This window comes from Plasmodium malariae, assembly GCF_900090045.1.
Source record: "Plasmodium malariae genome assembly, chromosome: 11".
In the NCBI taxonomy this organism is placed as follows: Eukaryota; Apicomplexa; class Aconoidasida; order Haemosporida; family Plasmodiidae; genus Plasmodium; species Plasmodium malariae.
In genome coordinates, this window is record NC_041785.1 from 2,270,536 (window position 1) to 2,289,089 (window position 18,554).

Consider the following 18,554-nt stretch of genomic DNA (forward strand, 5'->3'; position numbering starts at 1 on the left):
ATGAAGTTTGCCGAAAAGTTAAAACACCTAAAAGTAAAATCGTGGGAGGACAAGTATATAGATTATAAATTTTTAAAAAAAATAATAAAAAGAAAATGTAATACGGAAATAAGTAGTTTATATGAAAAGATTGATAAAAATAATGAACAGATTCTTGAAGTCTGTAATTTGGTGAGTCCAGATGATATATATGAAAACCCAAAAGAGAAAAAGAAAAAAAATGATACAGAATGTGTGGATATAGATTACACTTATTTATTCTTTTATGTTTTAGAAAATTATATAGCTATGGTTAAAGAACATTATGAACAACAATTCAATTATTTAAATGATAAAATAAATGAAATAAGGTATTTTTTAGAAAGTGATAAAGTAAATCTTAAAGACATGGAAATGTTAAAAACGAAATGTTTGAACATTTATAATCTTTTCGATATATTAAATAATTATCTGAATATTAATGTTTTATCTGTGTATAAAATTTTGAAGAAAAAAAATAAGAAGGAAAAATTGTCCACCTCCTTGGACCTCTACCAGAAGTATTGTAACACCTTGCACCAAATTAGCCGCGAGGAGCACTTCAACGTACGCCTTTACATGTGCATGCACACGGGCATATGTATATGTGTGTGGATATATGTATGAATTTATATGCGCGTCTATATGTACATGTATGTGGGTATGCGCTAACAGTTTATTTCCGATCAATGCATCGGGAATACTTGTTTCGTTATTTAGGAGATCATCTCACCAGCTTGCTCCTATTTATGTGTTTTGTTTTTTTGTCCTTTTTTTCAATATATGCTTTTTCCCCTTTTACTATTTTTCCCTTTTTTATTGCACCAACATCCCTTCATACACACAAATCTTTACAGGAAAAGATCAAGTCGACATATCTGTCTATACAGAAGAAGAGGGGGAATAACTGTGAAAAACTGGATTTTATAAACTTCAAAATATATATAAAAAATAAGATAGAAAATATTGGACAGTATAGAGGAATCCTTTATATATTGTGTGGAATATTAATAACGCTTATTATAAACACAATTATTTTACTTTATATTAATATAAACAACATTAACATTAATGTTATCCTATCAATACTGCCCATATATAGATTACTCTACATCTTGAACTTTTTCTTTTTGTTCATATTCGCGTCCTTCCTTTTCATGCAGTTATATGGAGTCAATTTTACGTAAGCCGAAAAGACAGCATTTAAAGAGAGAGGGGGGGGCCACGCATATATATATATATATATATATATATATATATATGGATAGATACACAGACAGATATAAAGGGAAATGAGAAACAGCCCACAAGTGGGCATCCTATGCATATGCATACACATTTTCATATGCCATATACATGTAGTTATGCATACGTGTGTACCCGTGTGTACCCGTGTGTAACCCTCTCCCTAGCTCAATATATATATATATATATATATATATATATATATATGTGAATACCTCGTTCCCCCTCCTGCTCAGGTATATATTGGACCTAAACAAAATAATTGTTGACGAATACTATTACTTGATAAACTACGTTATATTCGTCCTTTTCCTGACGACCTTGTCCTTTTTAGTATTTTTATTAGATGTACTATTTAAGCTCAACATATTTTCAAACATCATTTTCCACGTAATTATTCTTCTAATTCTCTTGTTATGTACTACGATCTTTCCTTTTAATTTCTACAAATATAAAGAGAATAATTTTGTGTTTTCATCCCTTGTGCGAGTCCTTATGAGCGGGTATGAAGAGAATGAAAAATCGAAAGGAGGTGTTGAGGTAGTTCATCGGATGGTGCTTTCATTGGGGAAGCAGCGACACGACTGGGCAAAACGTTTTACACTATATCATAACATTGTAGCTTGACGTTATATCTTAACATTATGTGCTTTATTTTATTTTACTCTATTTTATTTTGCTCTATTTTATTTTACTCTATTTTATTTTGCTCTATTTTATTTTACTCTATTTTATTTTGCTCTATTTATTTTATTTTGTCTGCTCTATTTTATTTTGCTCTATTTTATTTTGCTCTATTTTATTTTGCTCTTTATTTTGCTCTATTTTATTTTGCTCTATTTTATTTTGCTCTATTTTATTTTGCTCTATTTTATTTTGCTCTATTTTATTTTGCTCTATTTTATTTTGCTCTATTTTATTTTGCTCCACTTTATTTTGCTCTATTTTATTTTGCTCCACTTTATTTTGCTCTATTTTATTTTGCTCCATTTTCTTTCATTTTTATTTTTATTTATTATTCTTATTTTTCTTTCTCCACTAAAGCGTCTTTTTAGTCAATAACGTAAATTTGTTGGATAATATTATTGGTGATATACTAACGAGTTTGTCAAAAACCTTTTCCGATGTTCAGTATTTTATTTGTTTTTTCCTGTAGGTGCAAAATGAAGAAATAAAAAAAAAAAAAATTGTTTCAAGTTTTATTAGCACTACCAATGGCATGTCACTACACAATTATGAATTCATGTATGGGTCCATTTATATGTTTGTTCATATATTTGTTTGTTCATATATTTGTTTGTTCATATATTTGTTTGTTCATATATTTGTTTGTTCATATATTTGTTTGTTCATATATTTGTTTATTTATTTATATGTTTGTTCATATATTTGTTTATTTATATATGCGTATGATGTATTTACGCCTTTGTGAGCACTTAATTTTGGGCGTTATGCTTTATTTATTGTTTCCTAATATCACTATGCATTATTATATGTGTGCATAACTGGCTAACCTTTTTTTTAGGAATGGGATGAATACAAGTGCCCAAGCTAAGTGTCCAAGTAAAATCAAAATGGGGAATTCGAAATTCGGAATTTGGAATTTGGAATTTGGAAGATTAGTTTGAAAATATTAATACCGTTGTAATGATTCTTACTCGTTTGTATATTCGGTTGTATCACTCATACCATTCATATTATTCGTTTCTTCCTGCTTCTTCTCTTTCGCAGTACTGGAAAGGTATATTACCCCTGTTTTCTTAGGGCTTCCCTTTTACTTGAGGTTATGCCAGTGCTTAATAAGGTATGCAGTAAAAAAAAAAAAAAAAAAAAGATTAGGAGAAATAGAAGGAGAAGTAGAAGCAAGAACAGGTTCTTTCTTTTCGCATCTCATGCTTATCATTGCAAATTATGTTTTTATTTATTTTTTTTTTTTTTGCTAGATATAATAACGAAGGAGAACGGATTCACATATACAATATGATGAAATATATGTCTGGAATAGCTATCGTGATATGTACATCCTTCAACTGGTGAACAAACAAACTGGGGCATACCGTTTTATGCCAAATGAATAGTGCACAGGACGCATATATATGTATGTGCGTGTGTATGCGTATATGTATTTATATTTACATACTCAATGCGTATTTTTTTTTTTTTTTTTTTTTTGCTGCTGCACTTTAGGGAATACTTCGGTTTGGATGTGTACACGAGCAAGATAATATTGATTTGCGCGTATGTTGTCGGGTCAACCTACATGTACATTTGGGATTTGTACTGTGACTGGGGTTTATTAAAGGAGTATAATTACCTGTTGAGGTGAGAAGAGGAAGAAATGACGTGGCATTAGCATTTGGGGAAAAAAAAAAAAAAAAAATATTGCAAACCGTGAAGGGCAAAGTTATGCAGCGACGAATCTCAGTTGATTTAAGAATATGCATTCAAATTTAAATTTTTTTTTTTTTTTTTTTTTATTTATTCGTACTTTGTATACTTATTAATTTTATATTCATTTATATGGTTTTTGTCTTTTTGCAGGAAAAGCAATAACCTGATGTACCCGCCGCATTATTACTACCTTGCGGGATTCTTAAATTTAGTAATACTCAAAAGAGAGGAGGAAAAAAAGATAAAAAAAGTCGAAAAAAAGATGAAAAAAGTCGAAAAAAAGATGAAAAAAAAAATTGATTATTCGCAAATGCGTGATACATTTCGAGTTAGTCTGTTTCATCTCAACATTCTCCTCGACTTACGTGTACCCGCCGTCTTATTATTCCTGTTTGAATAATTTACTTCATTCATTTGGTATATTTAGTATACTATATATATATATATATATATATATATATATATATATATATATATATATATATATATATATTTATTTATTTATTTATATATATACTTATTTATATATATATTTATTTATATATATATTTATTTATATATATATTTATTTATTTTATTTTTTTTCTTTCCCTTTTTGCCCTTTACAGATTTTCAGGCTTACGTGGGCGATTACCATCATGCCAGTTACCATCTTCGAAAATAAGGTATTCACAATACAGTGGAAAAGGAAAATTATAAAATTTTACAAAACGCTTATTTCGCCCCTTTTGACATGACTTACTTGTTTCGTATTTGTTTTTATATAATTGCATTTATTAATATAACTTTGCAATTTATTTTATTCATTTGATTTTTATTTTACCTTTTTACTTTAACAGGAAATAAATACCTTCTTGATAACCTTTTTCTTAATGTTCATTGAAGTCTTAAGAAGATCAATAGTACTATTTTCTATTTTTTTATTTTTTTTTATTTTACCATTTCATATTATATTTGTGGGCAATACACATAATGTTAACAGCTTTGTGAAACGTTTCCCTGGCTTTTAGAGTGTGTATGTTCAGTGATACACTCATGTGTGTGTGTGTGTGTATGTCTTTGTGTGTGTGCGTATGTATGCATATGTATATATATGCACGTACGTGCGTACCAAGCGTTGTGCGATAAATACCTCTTCTTTCCCTTTACAGTGGATGTGCTTTCGACTCGAGAATGAACATGTTACAAACGCGTCTAGATATAGAGCCATATTATGGGTACAGAAGACACGCAAAATAAATTCGAAAAAGTTAAGCAGTTATATTCTTCACGTTGTCTCCTTTTTCACGTTTCCTCCTATCGCAGGTACCAAAGGTATCGAAGACGAAGAAGTTTTGAGCCACTTGTCCCCCCCCCCCATCATATGCCTCCACATTTTCTTATTTTGTTTTGCGCTATTTTATTTTGCCTTATTTTATGTTACCTTTTTTTTTTTTTTTTTTTTTTTTTTTATCTCACATTGTTGTATTTTACGTAATTTCTATATTTCTTTCTATATTTTTTTTTTTTTTTTTTTTTTTTTACGTTCCTTACCGCTTCCCACTGCCGCATTTGTCGTCCTCATTTTTTAAATCATTTTAAACAAACTGTTATTAACATACCGCAAAATATTTCGATTTTTTATTTTTTTTTTATTATTATTCAAAAAAAGTGTACTGTTTGACACAATTATGGACATTCACTTAGATGGAGCAAATATATGAACAAGAAGAAATGACGAAACTTTTAAAAGCATGCACGTGAAAATGTGAAGTCGTATTAAAAAGGGAAAAGCGTTAGAGCTATGATTGGCATCGTTGGTATCGTTCGAAGCCATACACACATATGCATGTAAGTGCGACCTCGAAATTGCGTTAGCATGGCGTAGTTGTTGAACAAACCACTGAAGGGGGGGGGTTATAAAGTCAATCTTTTTCAATTAGTTTGAATACTCAATGGAGAAAAGCTATTATAGGATAGGTAGATCATATTTATTAGAAGTTCGTGTACTGACAACTAAACTCAAGAAAAAGGTAGGCTACCCTTGTGGTATCGCACTGCCATATTGTTTTGGTTCATCTCAATTTTACTGCTTTATGGGTCTTTCGTACATATTTCCAACTTTTAGTTAGTTGTTCCAATGTAATAGTGCTTTACACCCTGTTCTTATCCGTGTGCATCTCTTTTCCAGCCCTCTTCACTGTATCAATAAACGCATGTACATTTTCAATTCTAGAGTTAGGTAACACACCATGGCCTAGGTTAGCAATATATTTATTAGTGTAACTAATCTTGTCAATCATAGCTTCTGTGTATTTTTGAACAAGTTTTTCATCATCAAGAAGGAGAATGTTTGGGTCTAAGGCCCCTTGTATTATAATTTTATTTTTAAATAAATTATAGTAAAACTGTGAATGGTTGTTTGCCAACTGTTTATGTGTAATGGATAATACGTCGATATTAATTTCATTAATATCTTCATGAAAATTATCTTTAACAAATAGAATTATATAAGTGTTAGGTCTATGTTTCTTAACTAGCTGAATGACTTTATTTATATAATATAAACTAAATTCTTTGAAACGATCTTTATCAACAATATCTGCGTTACTGTCAAAAATTTGAATTATATCTGCTCCACTATCTATTTGATTAATTAAATGATTAGCACATATATTAGTCAATATATGTAACATCTTATGTGCATCATTAGGTTTTCCATAGATTAATTTTAAACTCTCTTCATATGTCTTTTTATTATTTTTTGTTAAATATGTAAATAAAGTGAAAGGAGAACCAACGAATCCTAGGATAGGTACCGAGTTATTAATTTTCTTTTTAGTTAAATTTATAGAGTCATAAACATAATGTAGATTTTCTATTACTTCCGGTATATTTAAATTCAATTTTGTAAACTCATCATATGTAAAAATTTCTTTGTTAAGTACTGGACCAATATTTTCAATAAATTCTATCTGGATACCCATTGCTACAAATATTATTAAAATATCTGAGAATATCACCAACATATCACATGCAAATCTTTTCAAAGGAAATATACTAACCTCTGATGATAACTCAGGATCATAACACATTTCGAGAAATCCATATTTTTTTCTAAATAACAAATACTCAGGTAAATACCTTCCTGCTTGACGCATCAACCAGAAGGGGATCATTTCCATTTCTTTTCCTTTTTCCTTATTTTCTATTACTCTTAGGATTAGGTCGTTCTTTGGTCTTCCGTACTCTGCTCAATTATGAAAAAAAAAAAAAAAAAAAAAAAAAAGAAAAGAAGGAAACACGTAAATGTACAAGGAAAACTATGTAATAGTCAATGATACAGCGTGCATAATATTGAAGGGAGGAGAAAAAAGGTAAAATAAAGGGGTAAGAGTAGCAAAAGAGCAAAGTAAAAGGATTACTCCGCTGAAACAATATAGTTTAATGGGGGGATTATTTTATTTTATTTTTTTTTTTTTTGCACAGATCACGCACTGCTATACGTACACATTAGTACGTATACATGAATTTATATATCTTGTTACACACATCGTTTGTGCTTTCTTATTTTTGGACCTACTTGGATACGTTAAATTTGCAGGTCTGGTGTATACTTCTTCAGTGCCATGCATGTGGTTATTCGTAGTGGATGAGATCATTGTTGAGTTCAATTTTTTTTTATTCAAGGGATGAGCAATTATATGAAGCAAAAAAAGGAACCATCCAAACAAGAAATGTTTAGGCATTGTTTTGTTTTGAAAAGTAAAACAAAACAATGAAAAATTACTTTGCGACGAAACAGAATAACGAAAAAAAAAAAAAAAAAAAAAAAATGTTACTTAAAATGGCATAAAATCAATGTAAACCCAAATAAATTGTGCCAATACACATGGAAGTTATAAGGGCCGTTTTTTCCCCACACCCTCTATAAAGTTGTACCTTGTATGGACAATCTTCTACTTGTGCTTGTACTTGCAACTCACGGCTAATTCATTTAAAATTTAATATAAAAAGTGAAAGGATTGAAAAAAAAATTTCTTATTTTATTTTTTTTTTTTTTTTGGTTACTCTGCAAAAAAGTAGGAAATAATATCTTTAAAATAATTAAGGAAAAAATATTGTAGAATTTTATTTGTATAAGGAGTATAAATAGATATGCGTTCTTGTGAGGGCGTAATTGCGAAAGCACTTGCATATGTAAGTACGGCAACATGCAAGTAAACAAGGACATGTATATATATATATATATATATATATATACATATGTAGTGTACTACTCCCTACAAAGGGAACAAAAAAAAAAAAAAAATTATACCTGTGTTTCTCCGTTTTGCACGCGCATTTTTTTTTTGCTTGGATTAATCATATTGTGAGAAAAAAAAAAAAAAAAAAAAAAAAAATGCAGCATGCCTTGGGCTTATTTTATAAACATGTTTTTGCTTTCGTGCGTACATGTGCATATTGACGTAAACATTTACATATACGTATGCGGTGACATATAAATTTGCATATGAATATACATATACTTATATATAAACATATATATAAACATATATATACACATATATATAAACATATATATACACATATATATAAACATATATATACACATATATATACACATATATATACACATATATATACACATATATATACACATATATATACACATATACATATACATATATATACACATATACATATACATACACATATACATACACATATACATATACATATACATATACATAAATGTTTACATTCACAATTACAATTTTGTCCTTATAAAATTGCGAAATTTTTGAGAACATACAGAAGTACATACATACTTACGTACGCACGTACATATATACACATATATATATTTGTATGTAACATTAATTTATATGTGTATTTATATTTATGTATAAAAGTATGCTTATGTATTATAATTGCGCAGCCTTACGTTTTATCCCTTCGCTTATTTGTTCTCCAACCCCCAAGATTCTTAACCTTGGTAGTTAAACAATTTTAGTACGTTCATGAGTGTTATTGTCCGGAGGAATCATGGTCATGTTAAATATATAGAAATGATATTAAGCAAAAATAACGGAAATAAAAGCAGGAAAAAGAACAAAAATAGAGGAGAAATAGCGGCAGAGTAGAAGCGAAATATAGAAAAAAAAAGTCAGCAGTTTTTTATTTCACTGCTTGAAAGATAAGTTGCTCTTTAAGGCATATTTTCATTTTGACCAAATGAGCTCATTTTACGTGCTCAAATCGATTTAAAAAAAAAAAAAAAGAAAAGAAAAGAAAAGTGAGTGCTAAGAAAAACAAGGAAGCCCAAACAAATTAAAATAAGAATCGGAAGAATCGGAAGAAGAGGAAGAAGAGGAAGAAGAGGAAGAAGCGGAAGAAGAGGAAGAAGCGGAAGAAGAGGAAGAAGCGGAAGAAGCGGAAGAAGAGGAAGAAGCGGAAGAAAAGGAAGAAGAGGAAGAAAAGGAAGAAGGAGAAAAATGAATACCGATTTGGACGATGAGAGCATTAATGGTGCAGCAAAACGTTTTTATCGCCTTCGTATCGAAGGAGTTATGTATGTGTGCATATGCATGTGGTGTGTGTATATTCCCTTGTGTGTAAATATATGTATTGTGTATATGTACATCTAGTGTGTTTGCTCATTCACCTGTACCAGTTCATGCGCTCGTCTTTTTTTTTCTTTTTTCCCCCCTCCCTTCCTATCTCCCCATGCAGGCAATTACTTCCAATTGAACAACACGGAAACAGTAATATTTCGGTACTTTACGATGATGTTATACTTGCTGCTAATTCTATGTATCCTATCGCTAATCGTAATGAGCGTATATTACTTTCATGTAACATGTGAAGAGTGTGATTATTATAACAGGGTATTGGTTATAGGAATATTAATAAAAAATATTGGACATATAAATTTAACTATAATAAGAGTAAAAAGAAGAAGTGAAATAGAAGAGAATGAAAGATTAAGAAGTATAATGGTAGCATTAGTCCAAATATTTAACTCATTAACTTTTGTTTTAGCTTTATTGTCTTTATACTTATTGCATTTTTATAAAAATGTATGTTCGTCAAATACCTTATCATTAAAATTGATAAGAATATATTATTATTTTACCATAACTTTATACTTTATTCCTTTATTATTTTATATATCTCTTGGTTTGTTTCTGTCTATTATTATTTGTATTATGATAAATTTTTCAGTAGATGAAAATGACCGTATACCAACCCCAGAAAATATTATAAATAAATTACAAGTAGTTAAATATAAAGATATAGAATACATTTATAAAAAGACAAAAAAGAACAAAAGAAGTAAAAAGTACATTAAGAAACCTTCTTTTGAAATGATATTTGACAAAGTAAAAAGTGTAATTAGACATAAAGGCAATAAGCAAAAAGAGAAAGAAAAAGAAAAAGAAAAAGAAAAAAATATATATATACATGTTAACAGTAAAGACTCAAACAACATTGGTGATGATGACAACTTACAAGAAATGCTAAAACCGCTTAACGTAGATATGCAAAATGAAAGAGGTGCCTACAGTGCTAGTGATTACAATAGAAGACGAACGCAAGAATATTTAAATGGCGGCAGCAGCAGCAACGGTAACAACAGCGGAAATAACGCCAGTACCAGCAGCTTCAACAGCAGAGGTAACACTATTAATGCCGAAATTCCAAGTGAAAATGAAGATGTTTGTTCAATTTGTATGATGAATTATATAAGTAACGATAATATTATGATCATGCCCTGTGATAAAAGGCATTTTTTCCATGTTAACTGCTTAACGAAGTGGCTGTATAAAAGTCAAGTTTGCCCTATCTGTAGAACAAATATAGTTAACTGTGTTAATTCTAAGAATGACCTCGTTTGATGATGTAAGCAACGGTCCACCTTACCAAGTGCTTAATCATATATATATATATATATATATATATAATAATGCATATATAAATATATATATAAATGCATATGTAAATATACACATAAATGCATATATGAATGTACATGTACATGAACTGCATTTATGTGAACCTTAGCGTTAACCGCATTAAAACTCGATGTATCCACTCTCCTACTTCCAGTACTGTGAATGTTATTTTTGAAGTTTTTTTTTTTTATATTTTCTTTTCTTTTTATTATTATTTATGAATAAAATTGTGCACAGTGTAAGATGATTATATATCACATTCTTAATGAACACATTTTTATGATTTTTCTATTTTTGCATTGTTTCTTTATGTGATATGTGTCCTTTTTTTTATTTGCTTTTTTAATTAAAGAGAGAGAAGGGGCAATAAGCGTAATTACATTTTTAAGTATAAATTGTTCATGTTTTTTCAAGTAGAACTGTCACTGGTTAAAATTTACTTCATCATTTACATTATATCATTTCTTTTGTGCATTCCACATATATTTATGTATTTTAGTTCAGTGGTGAAATGAATGTTCCCATACAAACGTATACATAAATATAAATATATGTAAATATATATATATATATATATATACAAATACATAAACAAATATACATAGATACATATATATATATATGCACATTTTTCCTTCTCGTCAAATTTTGAAAAGCATTTTCCCATATTTTCCTGTTGCACTAATTTTTTCAGTTTTTTTTTAAATAAATAAAAAATACATCTTTTTCATTTAAAAAAGTACATGTAGAACGTACTTCATCTTGTTTTTGTTGAAACACTTTTTGAAATCATTCGGCACTTGAGCAAACCTCTCTGTGGTTAAACCAGTCCTTCATCTGAGTAAGGATGCAGACATATATACCATTTGTAACGTATAATATATAATTTGTAATATATAATTTGTAATATATAATTTGTAATATATAATTTGTAATATATAATTTGTAATATATAATTTGTAATATATAATTTGTAATATATAATTTGTAATATATAATTTGTAATTTATAATATATAATATATAATATGTAGTTTATAATTTATAATTTTTTTTTTTTTCATTTTTTCCTGTTTTACGCAAAACTGCATATTCTTATGTTTTAAATAAATACCTGGCATTCTTTCGAGCAATAGTAAATTCGTTTGCACTGGGAACATTGCAATTCAGCCTATATAAAGAAAAAAAAAAAAGGAAGAAAAGTGACAACTGATACAGTATATTGCCGTATTGTGTTACTCCTAGTTATGATACTAGTTTTATTTGTGTAAAGATTAGCGTTATGTTATTGTAACATTTAACTCAGTAGTACAACCAAAAAAAAAAAAAAAAAAAGAAAAAGAAAAAGAAAAAGAAAAATCAATGTACACTATTTTTTTTTTTTTTTTTTTGAATTACGTTTTCCTTGCAAATGTTGCAAAGGTAAAGATCGTCAAAAATTGCCTCTTCTCCTTCGTTACACTCAGTTTTTTTTTCTTGTTCATCGTTTTCTTTAGAATTTCTATTGTTTTCTTAAATAATAAAAAGAAAAAAGATTATTTTGTAATTTTTTTGGCGTTTTGCATAAATTAGACAACAGTGCGTGCAGGCTTGTTTTTTTTTTTTTTTTTTTTTTTTTTAGTTCTTAAGTATACTTGTGTTAATCTGTTGGTCAACCTCGTAAATGGATAAGTACATATCTGATATATTCCTTAAAACATCCTTCTCAATTGTTATATTATTTAATAAGGATATTATTTTTTTTTTGTTTTTCAACATGTCACTTTTTATTTCGTCAAAAATTTCGGGCACCTAGCCAAAATGATCATAATTTGGTATGCTGGGAATATGGCTCTTTAATTTTATTCGGTTTTGTTTTGTTCTGCTTCATGTTATACTGTTTTATTTTATTCTATTTTATTTTATTCTATTTTATTATATTTTATTTATTTATCTATTTATTTATCTATTTATTTATTTATTTATTTATCTATTTATCTATTTATTTATTTATTTATCTATTTATTTATTTATCTATTTATCTATTTATTTATTTATTTATTTATTCATTTTATTTTTTTATTTTTTTATTTGTTAAGGTTCTTACCACATCGATAATTAGATAAGAATTTTTGTTTTCAGGGAACACACTTTTTGATATGTACAAATGCTGAAATGTTTAGGAAATTTGTGTTAAAATTTTACTTTCTTTAAGATTAATTTTCGTACTATTTTGTTTCATTTTTTATTCTGTTTTGTTTTGTTTTACTTCTATAAATGTGTGCAGCGTTTTCATAGGAGGTAGCTGTTCATGCAAACTTTCGTTCATGTATTTCCTGAGCTGTTCAGGTAAAATGAAAAAAAAAAAATAATAAATAAAATAATAAAATAACAAAATAAACTAGCAAAATAAAATAACAAAATAAACTAGCAAAATAAAATAATATAATAAACTAGCAAAATAAAATGACAAAATAACATAACAAAATAAAATAACGAAGTTGCAAATGATGAAAAATAAATACAACCATCAATCATCAATATATAACGTTTTAAATGATAGCTAAGGATAAAATTCTATGTGAGTACCTTCAAGATGTTATTCCTTCTGTAATTAGTCATTTCATATCTGGTAAGAATCAGAGAATAATTAGCAATTAATTTCATCATTTATTTTCCGATTTGTTTTATTCCTATTGCTGTTTATTCAAATATTACTTTTCCTGGCAAGTTCTATTTAGGATAAGGGTATACAAAATTAACCACAGCTGTAAAGGAGGAAAATGCAATGATCAAAGAAGTATATTGAAATGTACTTACAAATTTAAAATAAAAAGAGGTCATATTTGTATGGTACTGCATGTGTAGGCACCGTTTATTTTATTACACTTACTTGTTTTTCAGTAGCTGCTAAAGTATTATCTTCAGTTTTTACCCACCTACGTAGAGATATCAAGTTGTGTGTAATAATGAAATAGGGAATTTAATTTTTCAAAATATAATAAAAAAAAAAATGAATAGAACAAAACTGAATAAGATAGAATAATAAATAATTACTCATTCTTTTCAAATACGTAGTTTTCATGTCTCCATGGTCTTTTCTCAAGGAGTGGAACTAATATTAGTAAAATGTCTGAAGAGGAGAAAAAAAAAAAAAAAAAAAAAAAAGAAATATATATATATATACATATATATCTTCTTTTTTTTTTTTTTTTTTCCAGTTAAGCAGTATGATACTACTTGTAAAATAATGTATATAAAGAATAATCCGAAAAGCATTTGTCTTTCTAACCATAATCTACTATTTTATTAACAACAGTGTTATTTAAGAGATGAATCCTATCCGTTATATTCCTCAGATTATTTATAACGTTCATATAAATTTTTAATTTGTCAATATTACACGTTTTGTCGTTTTCTTCTTTTAGTATCTGTCATAAAAATAGGGAACATACCCTTATGTTCATGCATACGTACAAGTAAGAATACACGTACAAATGTGAGTTGTGAAAAAAAAAAAAAAAAATAATAATTCTTCATTCCAGTTCTATTCATATATGCTTCTTAAATTTGGTTGAAAATTAATTCTGTAACGATTATAATTTTTTTATGTTATAACTTCGCTTATGGATAGTTCGTTTATGGGTTTTACAAAATATTCCTCAGAATTGCTGTAAAGAAAAAAACATGCATACACATACACGTCGTACACTAACATACATCAAAAAAAAAAAGTAAAATCAAATGAAATCAAACTGAATAAAATAAAATGGAAAGAAATAGAACAGAACATGGAATAACAGGTTTCCCCTCCTCAAATTTACAAATGATCAACGTACTACTCCAATCTGCGTGTTTTTAAAATTTTACGTTTTGAGAAAAGACACTAAATTAGAATAGATATAGGCAAAGAAATTTATCATACAGGAGTCTATTTTTTCATAAATATAGTCAGAAAATAATATAAACTCAAAAATATTTAAGATAGTCAATTCGTGGTAAAGCTGGTCAGGCGAAAAGGTAAAAAAAAAAAAAAAAAAAAATTATATACAAACATGTATGTATATTTATATATATGTGAGAAGATGTATAATATTCTTTTACTACATGATTGTAGCTTTCTTTATATTAAATTGAAAGTTTCATATATATTACATACTGTTTACGCCATATATATATATGCATATATGTATATATGCGCGTATGTGTATTTATATGTCTACGTGCACATACCGATATGTAACTGGAAATATGGCTATGCGTACTAACGTCATCATGTGTATATTTTACATTACTCTTCTCATTTTGTAATTCTTCCTTTTCCTCGAATGATAAGCTCTCCTTATTGCTTTTACTTTTTTCGTTTGAATTCAGAAATCGTATAAAGTAGGTGGTAATTAATTCCCTTAGTAATGTTTCAAACTTGACGTGATACAGTAAAGAAAAGTAAAAAGCGATCATTTTGTGTAAATAGTGGGTGTGTGTTATATATAGACATGTATTTAAGTATGTATGTGTGTGTGCGCGTGTTCACGTATTCATGTATGTATATATACACACTTAAGAACATGTTTTATTACCCTCATCACAAGCGCGTTCATTCTTTTATCTTCTATGCTATCAATTATGTCACTATTACTGTGTAAGTAGACGTTGATAAGAACTATATTCTTATGCAACTCAAACCATCTATGTAAAATTATATTTCAAAAAAGTATTTTTAAGAAGTTTTGAAGTGCATGTTTCTATTACCCATATTTTGTTATATATATATATATATATTTATTTATTTATTTATTTTACTTTTTTATGCTCTCACTATTTTGCGCTACGATCATTTTGTACTGTTAATTTATAGAGTCACTATTTTATGCTATTATTATTTTTTCTATTCTTTTTACTCAGTGGAAAATAGGCCTGACAGTTCTACACCCCTTAGATTGTTAACATAATTGAAAAATTCCATATCTTTTATGTCCATCTTAAAATATTTTAAACCATAAAATTTACTTGTTAAATTTATATACTTGTGTATATTCTTACACGTTAAATTTATCTTAAGGTATAAAAATATTATGCTAAAATTAAAATGAGTAAATAAATAATTATATATATATATATATATATGTATATACATGTAGGGAAAAAAATATATTAAATCTTTGCAGAAATTATTTGTAGAATTACATTAACACTTCCACGTGTGACATATACACATGTACTTGTTATTTTTGGAAGAAATTAAAAAATAAAAAACCAAAAAAAAAAACAAAACAGAAATGAAGATTAATCAAGGGGAATCATAAAAAGAGAAAGACGTAAAAAAGGCAAGACGGAAGCGAGAGCGACATGTGGAAAAATGGGTACTGGTGTTTCTTAAGCAAATAAAAATTTCATTTTTAATATCCGATTAAAGACTTATGCACTGATCATACTCGCTTACATAACTATTTATTTTCTTACCTATTTTTTTTTATTATTATACAAACTATGAATATTTCTGCTGAGCTACGTTAATTTTATGGTCGATTTCTCTGAAATTATAATGAATTAGAGATATGGTCACTTGAGCGTACGTTCAACAAAATATCTCATCATGGAAACGCATTTTAAGAATATATATTCGGCATTTATTTTGTAAATTATTATTTACTATTTTTGTATTTTTTGTTTTCTATTTTTTCGTTTTTTATGTTCTATTTTTCTATATTTCCATTTTTTCTTTTTTATATTTCCATTTTTTCTTTTCTATATTTCCATTTTTTCTTTTCTATATTTCCATTTTTTATTTTTTATATTTCCATTTTTTATTTTTTATATTTCCATTTTTTATTTTTTATATTTCCATTTTTTATTTTCTATTTTTCTATTTTTTATTTTTTTAATATTTTAAAAATGTGTTATGGTGTGTAATCATGCTGGGAGCGACAAATTACGTAACTTATTTTTTACTAGAATATTTTTCCCTTTTTTGCATGTTATAATTGCTTTACAAAAAGAGGCGGGGCTCTATATTCACTTAAAAGTAGGAATGTAGTTTTGAAACACTGTTATATATTTTAAAAATTTTCATAGTTTTTTCATTTGTTTCATTTGTTTCGCTTGTTAGTTTATAAGATTCCTTATTTTTGGTACATATTTTTTTATATGTCTTTTTTAGGTAACCAAATGTATGAACGAGTCAGGTAAAAAAATTTACAAGAAAAATGTGGAACAAAAATTTACATCAAGTGTGTGAATCAAAAATGTGTATGAAAAGGAAATAAATGAAAAAAACGGAACAACCATTAATGTATATAAATAATTATCTATAGTAAAAAATGTGAAAGCCAAATTTTGTGTAGTTAAAATATATTTGGGAAATCATAAATACTCCATTTCACGAAAAATTTGTTGAAAAAGTATTACTAGTACATATAATATAAAAAAAAAAAAAAAAAAAAAAAGGGGTGTCTAATTAAGGTGAAAATAAAGCGAGCACAAATTGTTTCTTACGTATTCTTATTTGAATGAAAATGCGTAAATTTTCGTGTATACATAAATGCGTATATATAAATTAAGTAATATATACATTCACCTACGTAGGCAAAAACGCAACATGTATATATTTAATTTGGTTATTTGCGCTTGTTACTTTTGACCATATTTTTTAGTGCCCTTTATTCTGGGTTAACATTTTCTGGGAAGCGTCTTTTTTAAAAAATAAAAAAAAAGTAGTAACAGATAAAAATTGAGATAGACACAGAACGGACAACATTATAGAAGTATGCAAATGACAAAGCATTACTAGAGTTTTTCTTTAATAGTGTATGTTTTAAAAAAGGCTGATATCAAAAAAGGTAATGAAAAATATGAATTATATGCTTTATTATAGAACACATATACATGTATGTTTGTTTGTATACCGCATATTCATTCGTAAATTAATTTGTAAATTAACACGTAAATTAACTCGTAATTTAATTCGTTTATTTATTCATTTTATATGATTTTTTTTTTTTTTCGTTTTTGGCGATTAATTTTAAATATTCAAACACTCAAATTTTAACAATGATATACTATAAATACAACAGAGCACAAAAATTTTAAATACATCTTTTTTTTTTAAATTCAAATGGGTTATCCTTAAATAAGTACACGTAAACAGACGCATATATGTGTATGTAAACATTTGTATACACACGTATGTATACGCACACATTTGTATACATATGTATAAATGTATATAATATATATATATATATGTATATATATGTATATATGTATTAAATTGTGCAAAGGTTAAAACAAAATGAATGCTGTTTTTATATGCAACGCGTATATGTATAGCATTTTGAATAGATACACATTCCCACTTAAAGAATAACCTAATATATGTACATACGTATGCACATTCATGTACTATGGAACGACTACCTACGCCCCTAGCGTCATATGAGTCTCACCATAAAGGCTAATAAATTATGATCTTGCAAAATGCACATTTACAAAATTGGGAAAACATATAAAGCTGCACTTCTTTGAATGAATTATGAACATTGTTAATACTACAATTTTACTTTTTTCGTTGGGCTTAAATTTATGGTGCATTGTGCAAAGTTCCCACGTGGGGGGATGAAACCATGTACATGAGAATACATGTTCGTACATGAGAATATATATTTGTGCATGATAATATATATTAGTACATGCGAATACGTATTCGTGCATAAGAATACATATTCGTACATGAAAATAAATATTAGTACATGCGAATACATATTCGAGCATGAGAATATACATTAGTACATGCGAATACATATTCGAGCATGAGAATATACATTAGTACATGCGAATACAGATTCGTGCATGAGAATACATGTTCGAACATGCAATCATATGCTTGTACAAATGCATAAATAAGCGAAAATTTATGTGCAGAAGTAAACCCACACTCATGTATGCAAATTCAGGTACCTCCGAATGGATGCTCCGCGAACTGAAG

General features: G+C 27.5%; 4 protein-coding genes across 4 annotated transcripts; 2 read left to right on the top strand and 2 right to left on the bottom strand.

Annotated features, from left to right (window-relative positions):
• On the top strand, nt 1-4,992 carry PmUG01_11055500 (G-protein associated signal transduction protein, putative; the record flags this gene model as incomplete). The annotated part of the gene is made up of 13 exons (XM_029006228.1): nt 1-585; nt 876-1,201; nt 1,500-1,766; nt 2,308-2,415; nt 2,789-2,826; nt 2,995-3,067; nt 3,207-3,296; nt 3,451-3,585; nt 3,805-3,865; nt 4,263-4,319; nt 4,494-4,556; nt 4,806-4,871; nt 4,960-4,992. 13 exons carry the CDS (start codon nt 1-3, stop codon nt 4,990-4,992), a joined length of 1,902 nt encoding a protein of 633 aa, XP_028862739.1.
• A 794-nt stretch (nt 4,993-5,786) lies between these two features.
• On the bottom strand, nt 5,787-7,295 carry UROD (uroporphyrinogen III decarboxylase, putative; the record flags this gene model as incomplete). The annotated part of the gene is made up of 2 exons (XM_029006229.1): nt 5,787-6,886; nt 7,217-7,295. 2 exons carry the CDS (start codon nt 7,293-7,295, stop codon nt 5,787-5,789), a joined length of 1,179 nt encoding a protein of 392 aa, XP_028862740.1.
• Nucleotides 7,296-9,162: 1,867 nt separating this feature from the next.
• PmUG01_11055700 (RING zinc finger protein, putative) lies at nt 9,163-10,535 on the top strand (the record flags this gene model as incomplete). The annotated part of the gene is made up of 2 exons (XM_029006230.1): nt 9,163-9,235; nt 9,370-10,535. 2 exons carry the CDS (start codon nt 9,163-9,165, stop codon nt 10,533-10,535), a joined length of 1,239 nt encoding a protein of 412 aa, XP_028862741.1.
• Nucleotides 10,536-11,381: 846 nt separating this feature from the next.
• On the bottom strand, nt 11,382-15,551 carry PmUG01_11055800 (MYND finger protein, putative; the record flags this gene model as incomplete). Its single annotated transcript, XM_029006231.1, has 16 exons — nt 11,382-11,429; nt 11,706-11,762; nt 11,990-12,102; nt 12,226-12,382; nt 12,678-12,740; nt 12,840-12,911; nt 13,160-13,199; nt 13,289-13,338; nt 13,464-13,509; nt 13,628-13,703; nt 13,863-14,001; nt 14,190-14,241; nt 14,441-14,574; nt 14,861-14,992; nt 15,151-15,259; nt 15,472-15,551. 16 exons carry the CDS (start codon nt 15,549-15,551, stop codon nt 11,382-11,384), a joined length of 1,368 nt encoding a protein of 455 aa, XP_028862742.1.
• Between the last annotated feature and the right edge of the window lie 3,003 nt (nt 15,552-18,554).